The sequence below is a fragment of the Mytilus galloprovincialis genome, chromosome 4, assembly GCF_965363235.1.
Source record: "Mytilus galloprovincialis chromosome 4, xbMytGall1.hap1.1, whole genome shotgun sequence".
Lineage (NCBI taxonomy): Eukaryota > Metazoa > Mollusca > Bivalvia > Mytilida > Mytilidae > Mytilus > Mytilus galloprovincialis.
The window spans coordinates 51,007,731-51,022,004 of record NC_134841.1 but is presented as its reverse complement, the minus strand read 5'-3'; the positions used below and the strand labels follow the sequence as shown (position 1 = coordinate 51,022,004).

General features: G+C 33.6%; 1 protein-coding gene across 2 annotated transcripts; it reads right to left on the bottom strand.

The window, feature by feature from the left end:
- Nucleotides 1-579: 579 nt before the first annotated feature.
- LOC143072386 (uncharacterized) lies at nucleotides 580-14,016 on the bottom strand. 2 transcript variants are annotated; one of them, XM_076247289.1, is made up of 5 exons: nucleotides 13,371-14,016; nucleotides 8,172-8,420; nucleotides 6,474-6,728; nucleotides 4,766-4,930; nucleotides 580-971 (listed from the first exon to the last, which is right to left on the bottom strand). In XM_076247289.1, exons 1-5 carry the CDS (start codon nucleotides 13,752-13,754, stop codon nucleotides 696-698), a joined length of 1,329 nt encoding a protein of 442 aa, XP_076103404.1. In that variant the 5' UTR covers nucleotides 13,755-14,016; the 3' UTR covers nucleotides 580-695. The 2 variants fall into 2 exon arrangements, with proteins under 2 accessions (XP_076103404.1, XP_076103405.1); XM_076247290.1 differs by lacking the exon at nucleotides 13,371-14,016 and adding an exon at nucleotides 13,137-13,210.
- Nucleotides 14,017-14,274: the final 258 nt, after the last annotated feature.

The window sequence follows — 14,274 nt, the reverse complement described above, 5'->3', positions numbered from 1 at the left end:
AGGGACAAGTCTAAGAACTGAGGTGCTTAAGACTCATCAGTGATTTTCGATACGAAAAAAAAATTAGAAGACCAAGTTATATCCATAGTTGAAGAGCATTGAGGACCAAAACATTCCAATTTTAAACAATTATAAATGTAATCCGATAAAAACATAAAAGGACATCAATTATAGGCCATGGCATTAGTATGGCGAGTATTATTCAACTCGGAAATTGCTTTGCTGATTTAGACTATCGAATGTACAGACGAAGTGATTATCTAGTGCTCAAATGGGCTATACTGATTATGTCCCATAGTTTTTTCTCGGTAAATAAAAAAATACTATATCCCATCGTCGATGTGTGTTATTGGCTGTTAATAGTTTGGGGTATGGGTGTAGTTTATGAAAATAAGATGTGCCAATGCACATATAACTCCATACCAAATATAATTGATCTATCACTTGTAGTTCCATGTAAACTGATCTAGTCAAAAAGTCGCCGCCGCAAGAAACAGCATACCTACGTTCCGCTTTTTGACTCCGTCAATGCGAGACAAAAATTACTTCCAAATGAACATTTAGAGTATAAGTATCAAATAATACTAAACATGAATTTAATACTGTACAATTGTTGTAATCATGCTCTTCTCCGTTATATTTCCTTGAAACACTTAACTACATGTTGTATATTAGTAGAAAATTTACGTAACAATCTATCCGCTCCCAGACGTCCCCACACCACCAACAACTTGCTGTTGTAATGTCTGGACTTGTCTTGACAGCTGTTGTATTTGTTTATCGAGTCTTTCGTTTTCCTTCTTTACTTGTTCCATCACAATACTATATCTACCTTCAACGACAGATCTAAGAGATTCAATATTAGTTTCTAGTCCTTGTACTTTATTGCCCGACTCTTCCTTTAACGAGTTGACTTCCACTGTGAGCCGTTCAGACAGGACTTTGCTGGTGTCCATATAATTTTTAACAACCTGAAAAAGACATGTATAACGAATGTGGTTTTTTTTTAAATCTTTCCGAGTATTGAAAAATGGGAAAGAGATGTGGATGATGGGTATTTTAATTCTTAATCCTAGACAACTTGTAAACACCATTTCAAAAACGAAAAAACGACAGAAAGACAAACAACAGTCTAATAATCACAACAATTAAAAACTAGACTTAGCAACATGAACCATAAAAAATACGGAAATGGTTGAAGTAGCTTCGGCAGTTAGGCTGATCCTGATCTACGTGCGGCATCCATCATGTTGCTTATGTAAAACAAATTCAGTGGGAAGTTCCATTCGGTGAGGTCATAATCGAGGAAAGGAGGACTAACTTGTGGTTACAATAATTTAAAAAATCAGTCGTCATCTGTGAAACAGAAATTTCATGACAATCAAATAGCTCGTGATAGCGTCTGTAAAATTTTAAAAGGTACGATTTAAATTTTAACAATTTGAACCAGCAACGTTTTATCAAGGAAATAATTGTAGGGACTACAAGCGCTGGATACTGTATAGAATTGAAGAAAATAAAAATAAAGAGTGTAAATGCAGAATGTAAAAGAGACAACAACTCGACCAAAGAGCAGAAAACCGCCAAATGCCACAAATGGGTCAACACAGCGAGAAAATCCCGCACCTGAAGGCGGGCTTCAACTAACCCTTACACATAAACGTGTAATAGTTCAGTGAAAATGGACGTCATACAACTCCAAAACATACAAAAGAACTAACATTTAAAAGAAATGATACAAGACTAACAAACGTCAGTCTCCTGACTTGGGAAAGGCGCAAAAACGCGGCGGGTGAAACATGTAATGTTAGATCTCAACCCTCCAGCTAAACTTCTAGCCAATGTCGAATAAAGAAACACAAGTGTAATACGCTCAGGAAAACTCGATTTAAAAGAAATCTGAGTCCGATGTCAGAAAGGCAACAAAAGAAACTAAATGAAATGATAATGATACATAAGTAGTAAAGGACAGATAGCAGTTACTGAAATGCCAGTTCCAGACCAGCATTAAACTGATTACTAGTATGTCATATGAAAATCTAGCACACTCTCCCAGTAGGGGTTTAGTATCATACCTTCATAAAATGTACTAGTATGAAAAATTATGACAGATCAAGCACAATCCCTCCCGTTACGGGCGCTAATGGGATGTTGCTACATAGAAATGGAAAGTTGTGAAGCTGAAATCATCTCTTTTGTCCTTTATCTTTGTTCAGATTCCAGAGACAGTTCTAACATTAGCTGTGGTATCCTGTTTTCTATGTTGAAAAAAAGTTATTATTCCGGTAACCAGAATTACATAGCTTATCTCGCAACAATCACACATGGCTGGGGAAAAACAGTTCAATCACGAGCACACTATGTAACTAATGGTATCATCTCTATAGTCCAAATAGAAGTATGAACTATGCAAAATACTTTCCAGAACAAAACAGTCACACATAGTCACATGTCGTGTAGACAGGTTCTAAATAAAACTGAAGTAACACCACAAATATGAGGCAAAACCAATCAGGGATATTGTTAAATATAGGTGACAATGAGGTCAAGGTCAGATTAAACTCCGAAGTTTCACTTAAGTTCGACATATACACATAACGGTTATTCAGTTATTCCATACACCAAATATAGCTGCCCTATTGCTATTAGTTTTGAAAAACAGACTGAAACACAAAAACTTAACATTGACTAATTTACTATGAAAATGAGGTCAAAGAAACTTTAGATTAACATTCTGGATGACTAATGTAATCAAATGTTGTTTATTAAAAGTCACTGTAATTTACCTGACAAAGGCATTGGAGATATTAAGAGTCAATTTATATCTATTAGCTCAAGTATGGAAAATAGCGGGAAAGAGTCAATTGAATTGAAAGTCGAAAATAAAAACCAGCAAATAAGTCGGGAGAACAAAGAATTGAAGGAGAGAGTGGTCGAGTGTTAGTCTCAAACACGATCGATGAGGGACAGTTTTTATTTTTAAAGGCATGCCTGATGTTGAAAATCAAAAAGGAAACTAGAGAACACTGAAGCTAGAGTTAAAACGAAAAGTCATTGATGAAGTGCTAAAAATTAAGGATAACGTACAATTCCATGTAGTCCATATAAATAAAAAACAGATGGCAGTCCAAGAAGTATTGTTGTCATATTCGAGAGTCACAATGACAGGGACAGAATACATGCAATCACCGGAGAAAAATTACGGGAAAATCTTAGATATTCAGTCTATGAGCAATTCCCTTTTGAAGAAGACAGACGAAGGAATAGTATGCCAATTCTGAATAACGCCAGAAGTAAAAAACACGTATCATGCTGTCGAGACGATAAACTTTACATCGTAATGGCGGATCCAGAGATTTTCATGTGTTGTGACCCACATAATACATAAAAGGTGACCCCACAGAATACATAAAAGGTGACCCACAGAATACATACAAGGTGACTCACAGAATACATAAAAGGTGACCCACAGAATACATACAAGGTGACCCACAAAATACATAAAAGGTGACCCACAAAATACATACAAGGTGACCAACAGAATATATAAAAGGTGACCCCACAGAATACATAATAGGTGACCCACAGAATACATACAAGGTGACCCACAAAATACATAAAAGGTGACCCACAAAATACATACAAGGTGACCCACAGAATATATAAAAGGAGACCCACAGAATACATAAAAGGTGACCCCACAGAATACCCATTAAATCCGCCTCTGCATCAATCATTGGCTGTTATCGTTGAAATGACCGATAAAATCCTACAATATTGTGAATTAACTATAAGAAGCGTTTTCGAACAGTTACACAGGAGTCTTATTGGAACATTTCTCTAACTAAACTTTAGAGCAAGATGTGAGCATGTAAAAATCGTTATATCCAGTATTCCAGGAGTAGAAAAAATCAAACTGACTTTAGGGGAAACTTTATACCTTGGGAAGTCGTTTATGATAACGGAAGTTATACTAGATCTAAACAAAAAGTCTTTGAAAGATGGCGTTTTGATTTTGAAATTTATACAATCGGGTATGTAGAGTGATGAATTTGATTTGAATCACTACTTTCGAGCAAAAGTAATCAAATAAAATTGAGAATGGAAATGGGGAATGTGCCAAAGAGACAACAACCCGACCATAGAAAAAAACAACAGCAGAAGGTCACCAACAGGTCTTCAATGTAGCGAGAAATTCCCGGACCCGGAGGCGTCCTTCAACTGGCCCCTAAACAAATATACACTAGTTCAGTGATAATTAACGCCATACTAATTTCCAAATTGTACACAAGAAACTAAAATTAAAATAATACAAGACTAACAAAGGCCAGGGGCTCCTGACTTGGGACAGGCGCAAGAATGCGGCGGGGTTAAACATGTTTGTGAGATCTCAACCCTCCCCCTATACCTCTAGCCAATGTAGAAAAGTAAACGCATAACAATACGCACATTAAAATTCAGTTCAAGAGAAGTCCGAGTCTGATGTCAGAAGATGTAACCAAAGAAAATAAACAAAATGACAATAATACATAAATAACAACAGACTACTAGCAGTTAACTGACATGCCAGCTCCAGACTTCAAAACTTCAAAACTTATTACAGGCAAATACGGAAGACCCCTTGTATATATGTCAAATAATCTTTTAAATGAAATAAATTTTATAGTGATAAAATCAGCAAGAGAATACGATGAAATATCATGGGATGTTTTAAATTTTTGTATAGTTAAAAAATTGCAAGTCGGTATACTATTGATACGTTTACCTTTCTAAATTCTTCATTTGTACTCTTCTCCGTAGTAACAATATCCTGAACACTTTCTAACTTCTTCACTACAGCATCGATAAGTCGTTTAGCCTCGTCTTCGATTATACTTATACTTTGGTCTAGTCTCTCCATTTGTTCTTTGGAGTGCTTCTGCACAGAATCCTATAATCAAATTTCGTATGAAAGTAAGCGGGAAAATGGCAAAATGCATCGAACAATTCCAACAAATATATTGAGTGAATGAAAAGAAAGAGGCATTAAAAGTAATAATAATATGAAGATCAAGATATCTGAATAACTACCAGACGATCTTTTAAATAGAGGTAAACTTAATGTCTTCTGTATTTTTTTTTTTTTCACACAATGGCCTTTTCTGACAGTCTTCCAATGTTTACTAACATTTACGGTACTTGCAGATTATATATAGTTATCAAAGGTAGCAGGATTATAATTTAGTACGCCAGACCCGCGTTTCGTCTACATAAGACTCATCAGTGACGCTCATATCAAAATATTTATAAAGCCAAACAAATACAAAGTAGAAGAAAATTGAGGATCCAAAATTCCAAAAAGTTGTGTCATATACGGCTAAGGTAATCTATGCCTGTGATAATAAAATCCTTAGTTGGTCATAAAAAATTAAAAGTTTTTTAAACAGGAAACTTATAAAAATGACCATATAATTGATATTCATGTCAACACCGAAGTGTCGACTACTGGACTGGTGATACCCTCGGGGACGAAACGTCCGCCAGCAGTGGCATCGACCCAGTGGTGTCAATAGTTATCAAAGGTACCAGGATTATAATTTAGTACGCCAGACGCGCGTTTCGTCTACATAAGTTTGATTAGTTTCAACAAATATTTTGCGTATTTTCAATAGGTGACAAAATTATAGAAGTTATAAGGATGCACAGCAATTTGTTAGAAATATGCAACATTTTGGTAATTATAAAAATAAGATGTAAAAAGTTCCGCGGAACCATGTGTCACGCCTGGAGTTGCTGCTGTCAGTAACGTAGCTGCAAAAGTCTTTTTACGAGTCAAATCATAATATATACCATATGTCCATAAAGTTACATGAAGGTATGACAAAGTTATTGGTGACTGAAGAAAATTAACCTTCAGCTGCATGTACATGTTAACTGTAAAATATTTGGCAATTTTTTATTCAAACACGGAAAACTGAAAATTTCCAAGTGTTGCTCTAGATATACTGACTTTTTGTCACAAAAAGCTTCTGTACAATTTTATGAAATTCTATGACGGTTTTGCAAAGTTGTTGATGTCTTAGAAAAACTAAACTTTGACTAGGATGTACCTAAATGTCTCAGGCTCGACAAACAACTAAATAGGAGAGACATTGTCAATCCAAAATCTGTAGAAAGTAATTCTATATTAGGTCTCTTAAATACAAATTAATCCAGTTTGTTTAACGATTGCTTTCGAGGCGAAATTTTACCAAAACATGAAAACTTTACAACATTGTCTGTAAAAAGCAATATGTATCACTCACTGTAAAAATCATTAAACTAGTACGGAAATTTATCTAAAATGTTCGATATCCATCCTTTTAATGTTATTCCAAACACCTTTATATTAAGATTTCAGACTGAGGGTTTGACAACTTTCTGATCAGTTTGACTAATGGGTGAGACAAATACATGGGAAACTGGCTCAGTCCTTTGTTATAATATATGTTTACCATATTTTGACGCCAAACCATTCTCTCCTCCTTTATACCATCTGTTATCTTGTTTTCTGTTCTTCCGAGCGCCTCTTGAACAGCGTTCTTCAATGTATGCAATGCATTTTTTGTGTAGGAATCCAATGCCGAAATTCTGGACCTAGCATCATCCATTTCAATTCTTCGTCGTTCATCTGATACCGTGATATCTTTTTTGTAACTGGTTCTTAATCCTTCTATTTCAGTCCTAACTTTACTCAGTTCTAAAATGTACTGTAAAATTAAGGATGATAATGTAGATTTATCTCAGACATGCTACTAGTCAAAAGCTCATTGAGCTTGATTGACTGAATTTATTTGAATGATAAATAAAAAAAAAACTTGCTATTAATAAATTACTTGCTTTTAGAGATTCGAGAAAACGTTGACATTGAAAATACTATTCCAATTCATATATATGGATAAAATTCGACAGACTATATGTACAAGTTACATTACAGACTTACACGAGCCTCATAAAGTACTGTGTGTGAAAATAATATAAATTAGTAAAGGATTCTGCGCATGTCTCGCCTGTTATTGCTGGTTTTAGTTTAAAAGTAATGTTTACTGTGAAAAGTGAGACCATTTATCAGTATAAAATACATTTTTTTAACAAAAATTCAGGATGATTTTTCATGATCTTAAAGAATTGCTGCTGTCCAAGTTTCAAAAGTTTATTAGCTCTTAAACATAAAAAAGCTTTACAAAGATTCAAAAAAAAAAAACTCAAGTGAAATACGGAAAAAAATGAAAACAACCAAATAGCTTTGGTTTCTAAAGGAAAAAAGACCAAGCAGTGCATGTACAGTTAAGCTAGCCACTGCATAATATTTAGAATTTGGTTGACGAGGTCACTGAGATTGTCTTCGTGAAGAGTAAAGGGCGACGAAAGGACGACGAAGACGTAATCTTTTAATTATTGCAGGGCACTGTTTGTTCTTCAACATAAGCAATAAAATTTAGAATGGAAATGGGGAATGTTACAAAGAGACAACAACCCGACCAAAGATCTTGAACACAGCGAGAAAATCCCGCACCCGGAGGCATGCTTCAGTTGGATCCTAAACAAAAATGTGTACTGGTTCAAAGATAATGGACGTCATATCAAACTCCGAAATATATAAAAGAAACTGAAATTAAAATTCATACAGGACTAAAAAAAAAAGGCCAGAGTCTTCTTAAGCTTATAACATAAAAGAAGGCTGAAGAGGCACAAGTGCGACAAATAAAAAAAAACATTCAAAAGAGAATTCTCACATCCTGTATTATAGGGCCGAAACAGTTCATGACTGCATAGCCATACATATTTAGGTTTCTATAAAAAAAAAAAAAAAAATACACACCGTAAAAAAACAAAAAACACGTTATTTGCCATCATACAATAGAGTGGGGGGTGTTACATTTCAATATGTAAATGTTCCTCCTCTTCCTGTTAAATTGATTGCTAATTGCTGAACACATCATGCATTTACCCAGTAGAATCATATAATAAAGTAATTATGTGAATACTTAAAGATGGGTGGAACAGACGTTTCGTTGTAAATCGAAAATTGAGCGACCAGGGACCATGACATATTGTTGAGGCCTAAACTGAGATTAGTTTTCAAGGGTTTTAGTCACGGGCGTATGAAAACATAAATAAATGATATTATAACACTTTTTATCGATATCTACCTCTGCATTATTTTTAAGTATGTGATCTTCTATTTCCTTTTTATCATGGCTTGCTTGTTGAACTAATTTTTCAATAGTATCTTTGTTTTGTTTGATATCTTCGTTGATTTCTTTGATGCGTTTGTCGCAATTGTTGCTTCGAGTTGTAAGATCTTGGACCACAGCTCCATAATATTTATCCAATTTTGTGTACGATGAGTTCAAGTCGTGGATAACTGAATCGTGTCTCCTGACGACGTTTGATGTTCTCTGAAAATACACATAAATTTAGACGTGAAAGGACGCACAAACTCTACAACGTTATCAATTATTTATCAGAAAATGTCGTGTAGAAGGATTGCAATAGTATAAGGCAAATAAAATGTCTTGTACAAGGATTGCAGCAGTATTAACCAAATAAAATACCTCAGTTGTACAAGTATTGCAATAGTACTAACAGCAACTGTATAGAATAACTAATAATAAGTTTTTTATTGTAAAATGACTGCAAAATTTTAACTAAATTCAACGAATTGTTTGTTCAGTTTTGGGTAATTTGTAAACATGTTTTATTAATTAAATTCAGGTAAAGTAATGTACACAAATAGGCATTTACATAATAATACAAGTGAATAATTAATAGGATCCAGAAACAAGCTGTTAGCTTATATTAATCCATTTCCTAATTCAAATAAGAACATTTCATATCAGTGTAATACTTCGGTAATTTTTAGAAAAAATATATCATTGAGACACACGACCAAAAAAGACAATACTCGTGCACCCCCCCCCCCCCCCCCCAACTTTTTTACGATGGTATACTAAAAAAAGTTCATTCCAAGTATAGGAAAAGTTTGTATGTCTTTGATTAGTTGTCTCAGTGAATCTACGGAAGCATGCATGTACTCACTCAGTCATGATTTCAGTGGGCATTTTTTTTTCTTGCATCAGTACTAAATAAATGTGTGTTCTTAGTGTTAGCGAAAACACATCTTTTCAAAATTTAAATGTTTTATCAGAAAAAGTTTTAATTTTTCAGATTTTTTATGCAAATGTCACGGGTCGTAGTGAAAGTTGTAAGACCAGATTTAACACCAAATGATGTTTTGGGTAAAAACTAAGCAAATATTATAACTGGGTCCTGCCATCCTAACAAACTGACCTAATAAACAATTGTGTACAACCGTTGTAAAATCTGTATAGTTTTACAGTTAAGGTTATTTTTTGTCGATCACTTATATATATAGTTACTTAAATTCACGTCATTTGGACTCTGAACATTATACTTACTATTTAAATAAGTTAAATAAATTTCGCTAGAAAGGAACACAACTAACGGTTAATCCGACGCTAAATTCTTAAACTTTTATGTGCCCAACTATTGGGTATTCTTGAGGATAGTCTATATCATGTCTTGGTTTTTTTTTATAGGAGAGACTACTAGCAAAAGAAATATACAAATTAAATTCACGCAACAATGTCCAGATATAGTTAGAAAGATATGTCCTTAGTACACGGATGCCACACTCACACTTTCATTTTCTATGGACTATATAAAACTCTATTTTTGACATCTAAATTAGAATGATTATACCATAGGGAACATGTGTAAAAGATTTCAACGTCATCAAAAAGGTTTACTCCCGATTGTCCCACTTTTTAAAATTTTAAAGTTCTGATTGTCCCACTTTTTAAAATTTTAGAGTTCTGATTGTCCCACTTTTTCAAATTTTAGAGTTCTGATCGTCCCACAATATTTTATGATGTGAAATGTTCTTAAATAAATCTTAAATCTTTATTGCAAAATTACACCCATAAGGGTCAAGCAATACAATCAAACAATAATTTTATACAATACAATGCAATACAATGAAATTCAATATAATACAATACAATATAATAGAACATTAAGAGTTCATAAATGTATATATATTAAAAGCACCATCATAACCTTGACTGACACGGGTCTGACTCCCTCAGTTCTAAAGACTGTTTAATGAAGACTCCAATATGACAAACAAGTTCAGGGATGGGGTTTAGATTATTTGTATAAGTTTATTGAATGCATCAAGATGTTGAAAAAATGGTACATAGTTTTTTAGATAAGCAAAAAGATTAGAACGCAAAGATATGTTAATGTCACAATACAAAAAGAAATGAAATTCATCATCTAGGACTTCACATTTTTTACATAATCTTTGTGCTCTTGGAATGTTTCTGTACCTTCCTAACAGGGCCGTAACTAGGGTTCAAATTCAGGGGAGGCAGGGGTTTGGGGCCGCCGAATTAGGCTCCCAAGAGAGGGGGTTAGGGGGCGCAGCCCCCGCTGATTTTTTTCTCGCAGTAAAATGGCTAAAAATGACCTGTTTTCATTCGATTTACTTCCTTTACGAAACATCAGTATTGCTTGAACCTGGAAGCAATTTTAATGCAAAAACAAACTGAGATTGCTGTTTGGGGTGAGTCAAGGCTCAATCTTGAAGGCCGTACTTTGACCTATAATTATTAACATTAAATACATTGTGACAGCGGATTTTGTTCTCAATATGGCTAAAAATCACACGTTTTCCTACGTTTTCCTTACTTTAAGAAACATAAGTATTGCTGGATACTGGTAGCAACTTTACGCAAACAATCATTACCTGTATTTAAAGATATTTTCGTTAGAAATCGAACTGGTGAGTTGAAAAAACATCTAAAGTAAGATATTTTTTTGACTTTCGAGGACCTTGAATTTCAATATTGTTGAAAGCTGAACCGACTTGTATATAACTACAACCACTGTCCAGGTTCTTTCTAAACTAGTATATACTTAGATTAGAAAGTCCCTGCTTCGACGAATGGGAGTGTTTAACTACTAAGGCATTGATCATAATGTTCTCGAACGATCGGCCGGGAGACGTTAAAACTATGACCCAACAGCTGATTCAGCCGGTAATGAATTTCCGATATCATAAAAGATTCACAATACAAAGGGAACCTCCTCTGCTTTATGGAGCCCCTAAAAAAATGTGAATAGTTAAGTTTTATTCCAAATAGTCGAACATGTCGAAAGCAAAGTTTCATATGTGTTCTCGTACAAATACTGAATAACAGACGGACGGCCACGCGAAAAAAAAAAATACTGAAAGGGTTCACTTTCGATCAAAAATCCGGAAAATGACAGATATATCTCGTATCATGATAATACTGTTAAAACTGAAAACTTTTGTTGTTTATAATATAAATTCAAGTTCTTCGTGTACATATTGTCAATATTAATTTTAAAATTAAAATCAGATAACTGTTCTTTTCATTAAATGACATACAACATTTCCTATCTATATATAATATATATCTAAAATGTTACTTTTATTTATAAAACACCATATACCATCATTTATAATAACATTTTTTGTTTAAATTCTAAATAAATATTAAAATAATGCATACATTAAAGAAAAGAAGAAGAAAAGAGTATAAATGAATTTGATTATTATTATTATATTGATGTTTTGGGAGATGAAACTTGCGGCCTTATCGTGATGTATATAAAAAAAAAATTAAGTAAGTGATTCGTGTTGTTTCACTACACGTGAACCCATTATAATACATTAATGAAGAAGTTAGTAGTGCTTGATATCTGAAATTTTATGACTTTACATTATATTCTATGTTTGATTATATTTCATATTGATTTGTGTAAAATAAAATATGTAAAAAATAATTTGTTCTTATTTTACAAGAAAAATGATTAGGATGCCTGTAATTACCTAATTCACACTATAAAACAGATCAATCACAATCGAAACAATTTCCGATTGTCCCACAAATTAAACTTCCCAATTGTCCCACACAACTCTATCCGATTGTCCCACAGAATTTCACTACCTTTTCACCTATAATTTCAAAAAGTGGGACAATCGGGAAGACACCATAAAAAACTATCTTGACTAAAAACTTTAACCTGAAGCAGGACACATGGACGAACGGACCAACAGACCAGAGAAGATAATTCCCCTCTACTATCGTAGCCTAGGTGGGGCATATAAAAGAATAGTTTACTTAAACGTATACCCACACATGTCAGTAATGCATATATGACGTAAAGCACAGAATTCGTCTTTGTTGCATTTAACCATTTCTTGATGCAAAGTAGGATAAAAACCAATCAATTATGCGTATTATTAAATAATTACTTGTCTTAATTCATCATTTCGATCGAAATTAAATAAAACTTGATTTTAATAAACTCTATCTTATGTATTATTATATAATAAAGCAATGGTTCCGTGTTCAAAATGCCAATTTTGCCGTGTAAGACGTTACAGCAATATCAATTTTTCATTATAATCTTCTGGAAAGACGCATATTTGGGATGTTGGTAGTAAGGATAAAAAGACCCTAAAATTATTCGCTAATTGTAGTTTGAAAACTACAATTGAAGGAGGGTGGATAACATTTAAACTCTTAAAGCACTAAACAGCTTTGGTACTGTTTTAGACTTAGATACTTGTGATGACAGAATCCTGAGCATCATCGAAGATATGCATTTTGCAACAATTGACATGCTTGGGCAGTGACAAATATGTGAAATATAAACTTTCAATAGGTTAAGATTATGAGGAAATAAATAAAATTGAGAATGGAAAGTTTATTAGTCAAAAATATATAATCAGTCATGTTATAAACAGTCTATTTTTTTTTTTCAAATAAGAAGTTAAACATCAAAATGCCAGCTGTATTATAAATAGTGCAAAGCTTTGACGTTTTGTACAGAAGTCGGTTGAAACTACGTCGTGTAACGTTACCATTACTAAACCGAACACTGTGCGTTATGATATTACCTATCAAAGGTCATTTTAAAACTACACTATTTTACTAAATTGATACAGAAATATATTATAGTACAATTATTTATTATGTATTATCAGAATTGCATTACAAGAGCCCTAGTGGGACTCATATGTATTAGAATTATTAAAAGAAAAGGCTTGGCTTTCCTACCTTTTTCAGCAACAAGTTGAATGAATTCTCAATAACATACATGTATATGTCGTAGTACCCTGCTTATCGATTTATTAACTGTCCTTTACATTCGCCTCAAGCACAAATTACCTTGTAGTTTTGCCTATAATCAATCAATCATAATCTGCAGAGTTTACACACATATGAACTTAAAGTCACGAGCTCTTCTTTTACTCATTGAAAGTGTTGTCGATTTTCAAACGATATACGTACCATAATGTCATCTGTTATTCGTCTGAAAGAACTTTCCATGATTCCCATAACCCATCTCTGCTGTCTTCTCAAAAGTTCCTCAAAAAACAATTTATCATTGCTAGTTTGAACGTATTCCGAAGACAGACGCTCTCCGGAATTTCTATTTATTCTATCGGGTGGATTTGTAGCCAAAAATTGCTGGTTCCCGACTGCTTGAAAGCTACTTCTGTTGTTGTTGTAGCTGAAATCAGTATCGTATGGTGCTCTCAATGGCGGGAGATACCCTCTTCTGTCCATCATAAGATCGTCCAAACTGCTCTTGCTCATATCTGGTGAAATTTCAGGATCCAACATTAATGTGAAACTGATATTATCAATTTGTACTTTCGTCGGGGTGGTCATTTCTCCATGCTACAAATTAGCACCTTTATCCTGATTTTAAGTTACTCCGATGGCAGCATTTCTAAACTGAACTTGGAATCAATAACTAGATATGAACTATGAACACAGGTATGATAGTTTGTTTAATGTTGAAATGTCAACAATTGAAGAACATTCAGTTACTATTAGTTATATTGATTCGACTAATTAGAATTCCTCTACTTATCGCTGCAAATATTGGAAGTGAATTTTCCCGAATCAATGTAAAAAGGACATTACATTAAGTAATAAACTGATCAATGGCATTTACGATATAAACTTTGAGAAAAGTTTGAAAAATAATCACAAATAATATCAATATAATATGCATATGGGAATATGGGACAAGTCCTACCGTGGCAAGCCAGTGTAGGATCGGCTTATAAGACATCATTAGGCCGTTTATCGAGTTAGCTCAGACTAATTATAAAGAGAGAGAGAGAGAGAAAGAGAGAGCTTGAATCGCGATAAAAAATCAAATATGAAAGAGAATGTCAACAAG

Excerpts from the sequence above, each read along its gene's own strand:
- LOC143072386 (XM_076247289.1), bottom strand. The coding sequence starts at position 13,754 with ATGACCACCCCGACGAAAGTACAAATTGATAATATCAGTTTCACATTA. Across the intron at positions 8,421-13,370 it reads GAATAACAGATGACATTATG|AGAACATCAAACGTCGTCAG; the intron begins GTACGTATATCG and ends GTGTATTTTCAG. Across the intron at positions 4,931-6,473 it reads TGGTTTGGCGTCAAAATATG|GATTCTGTGCAGAAGCACTC; the intron begins GTAAACATATAT and ends ATTTGATTATAG.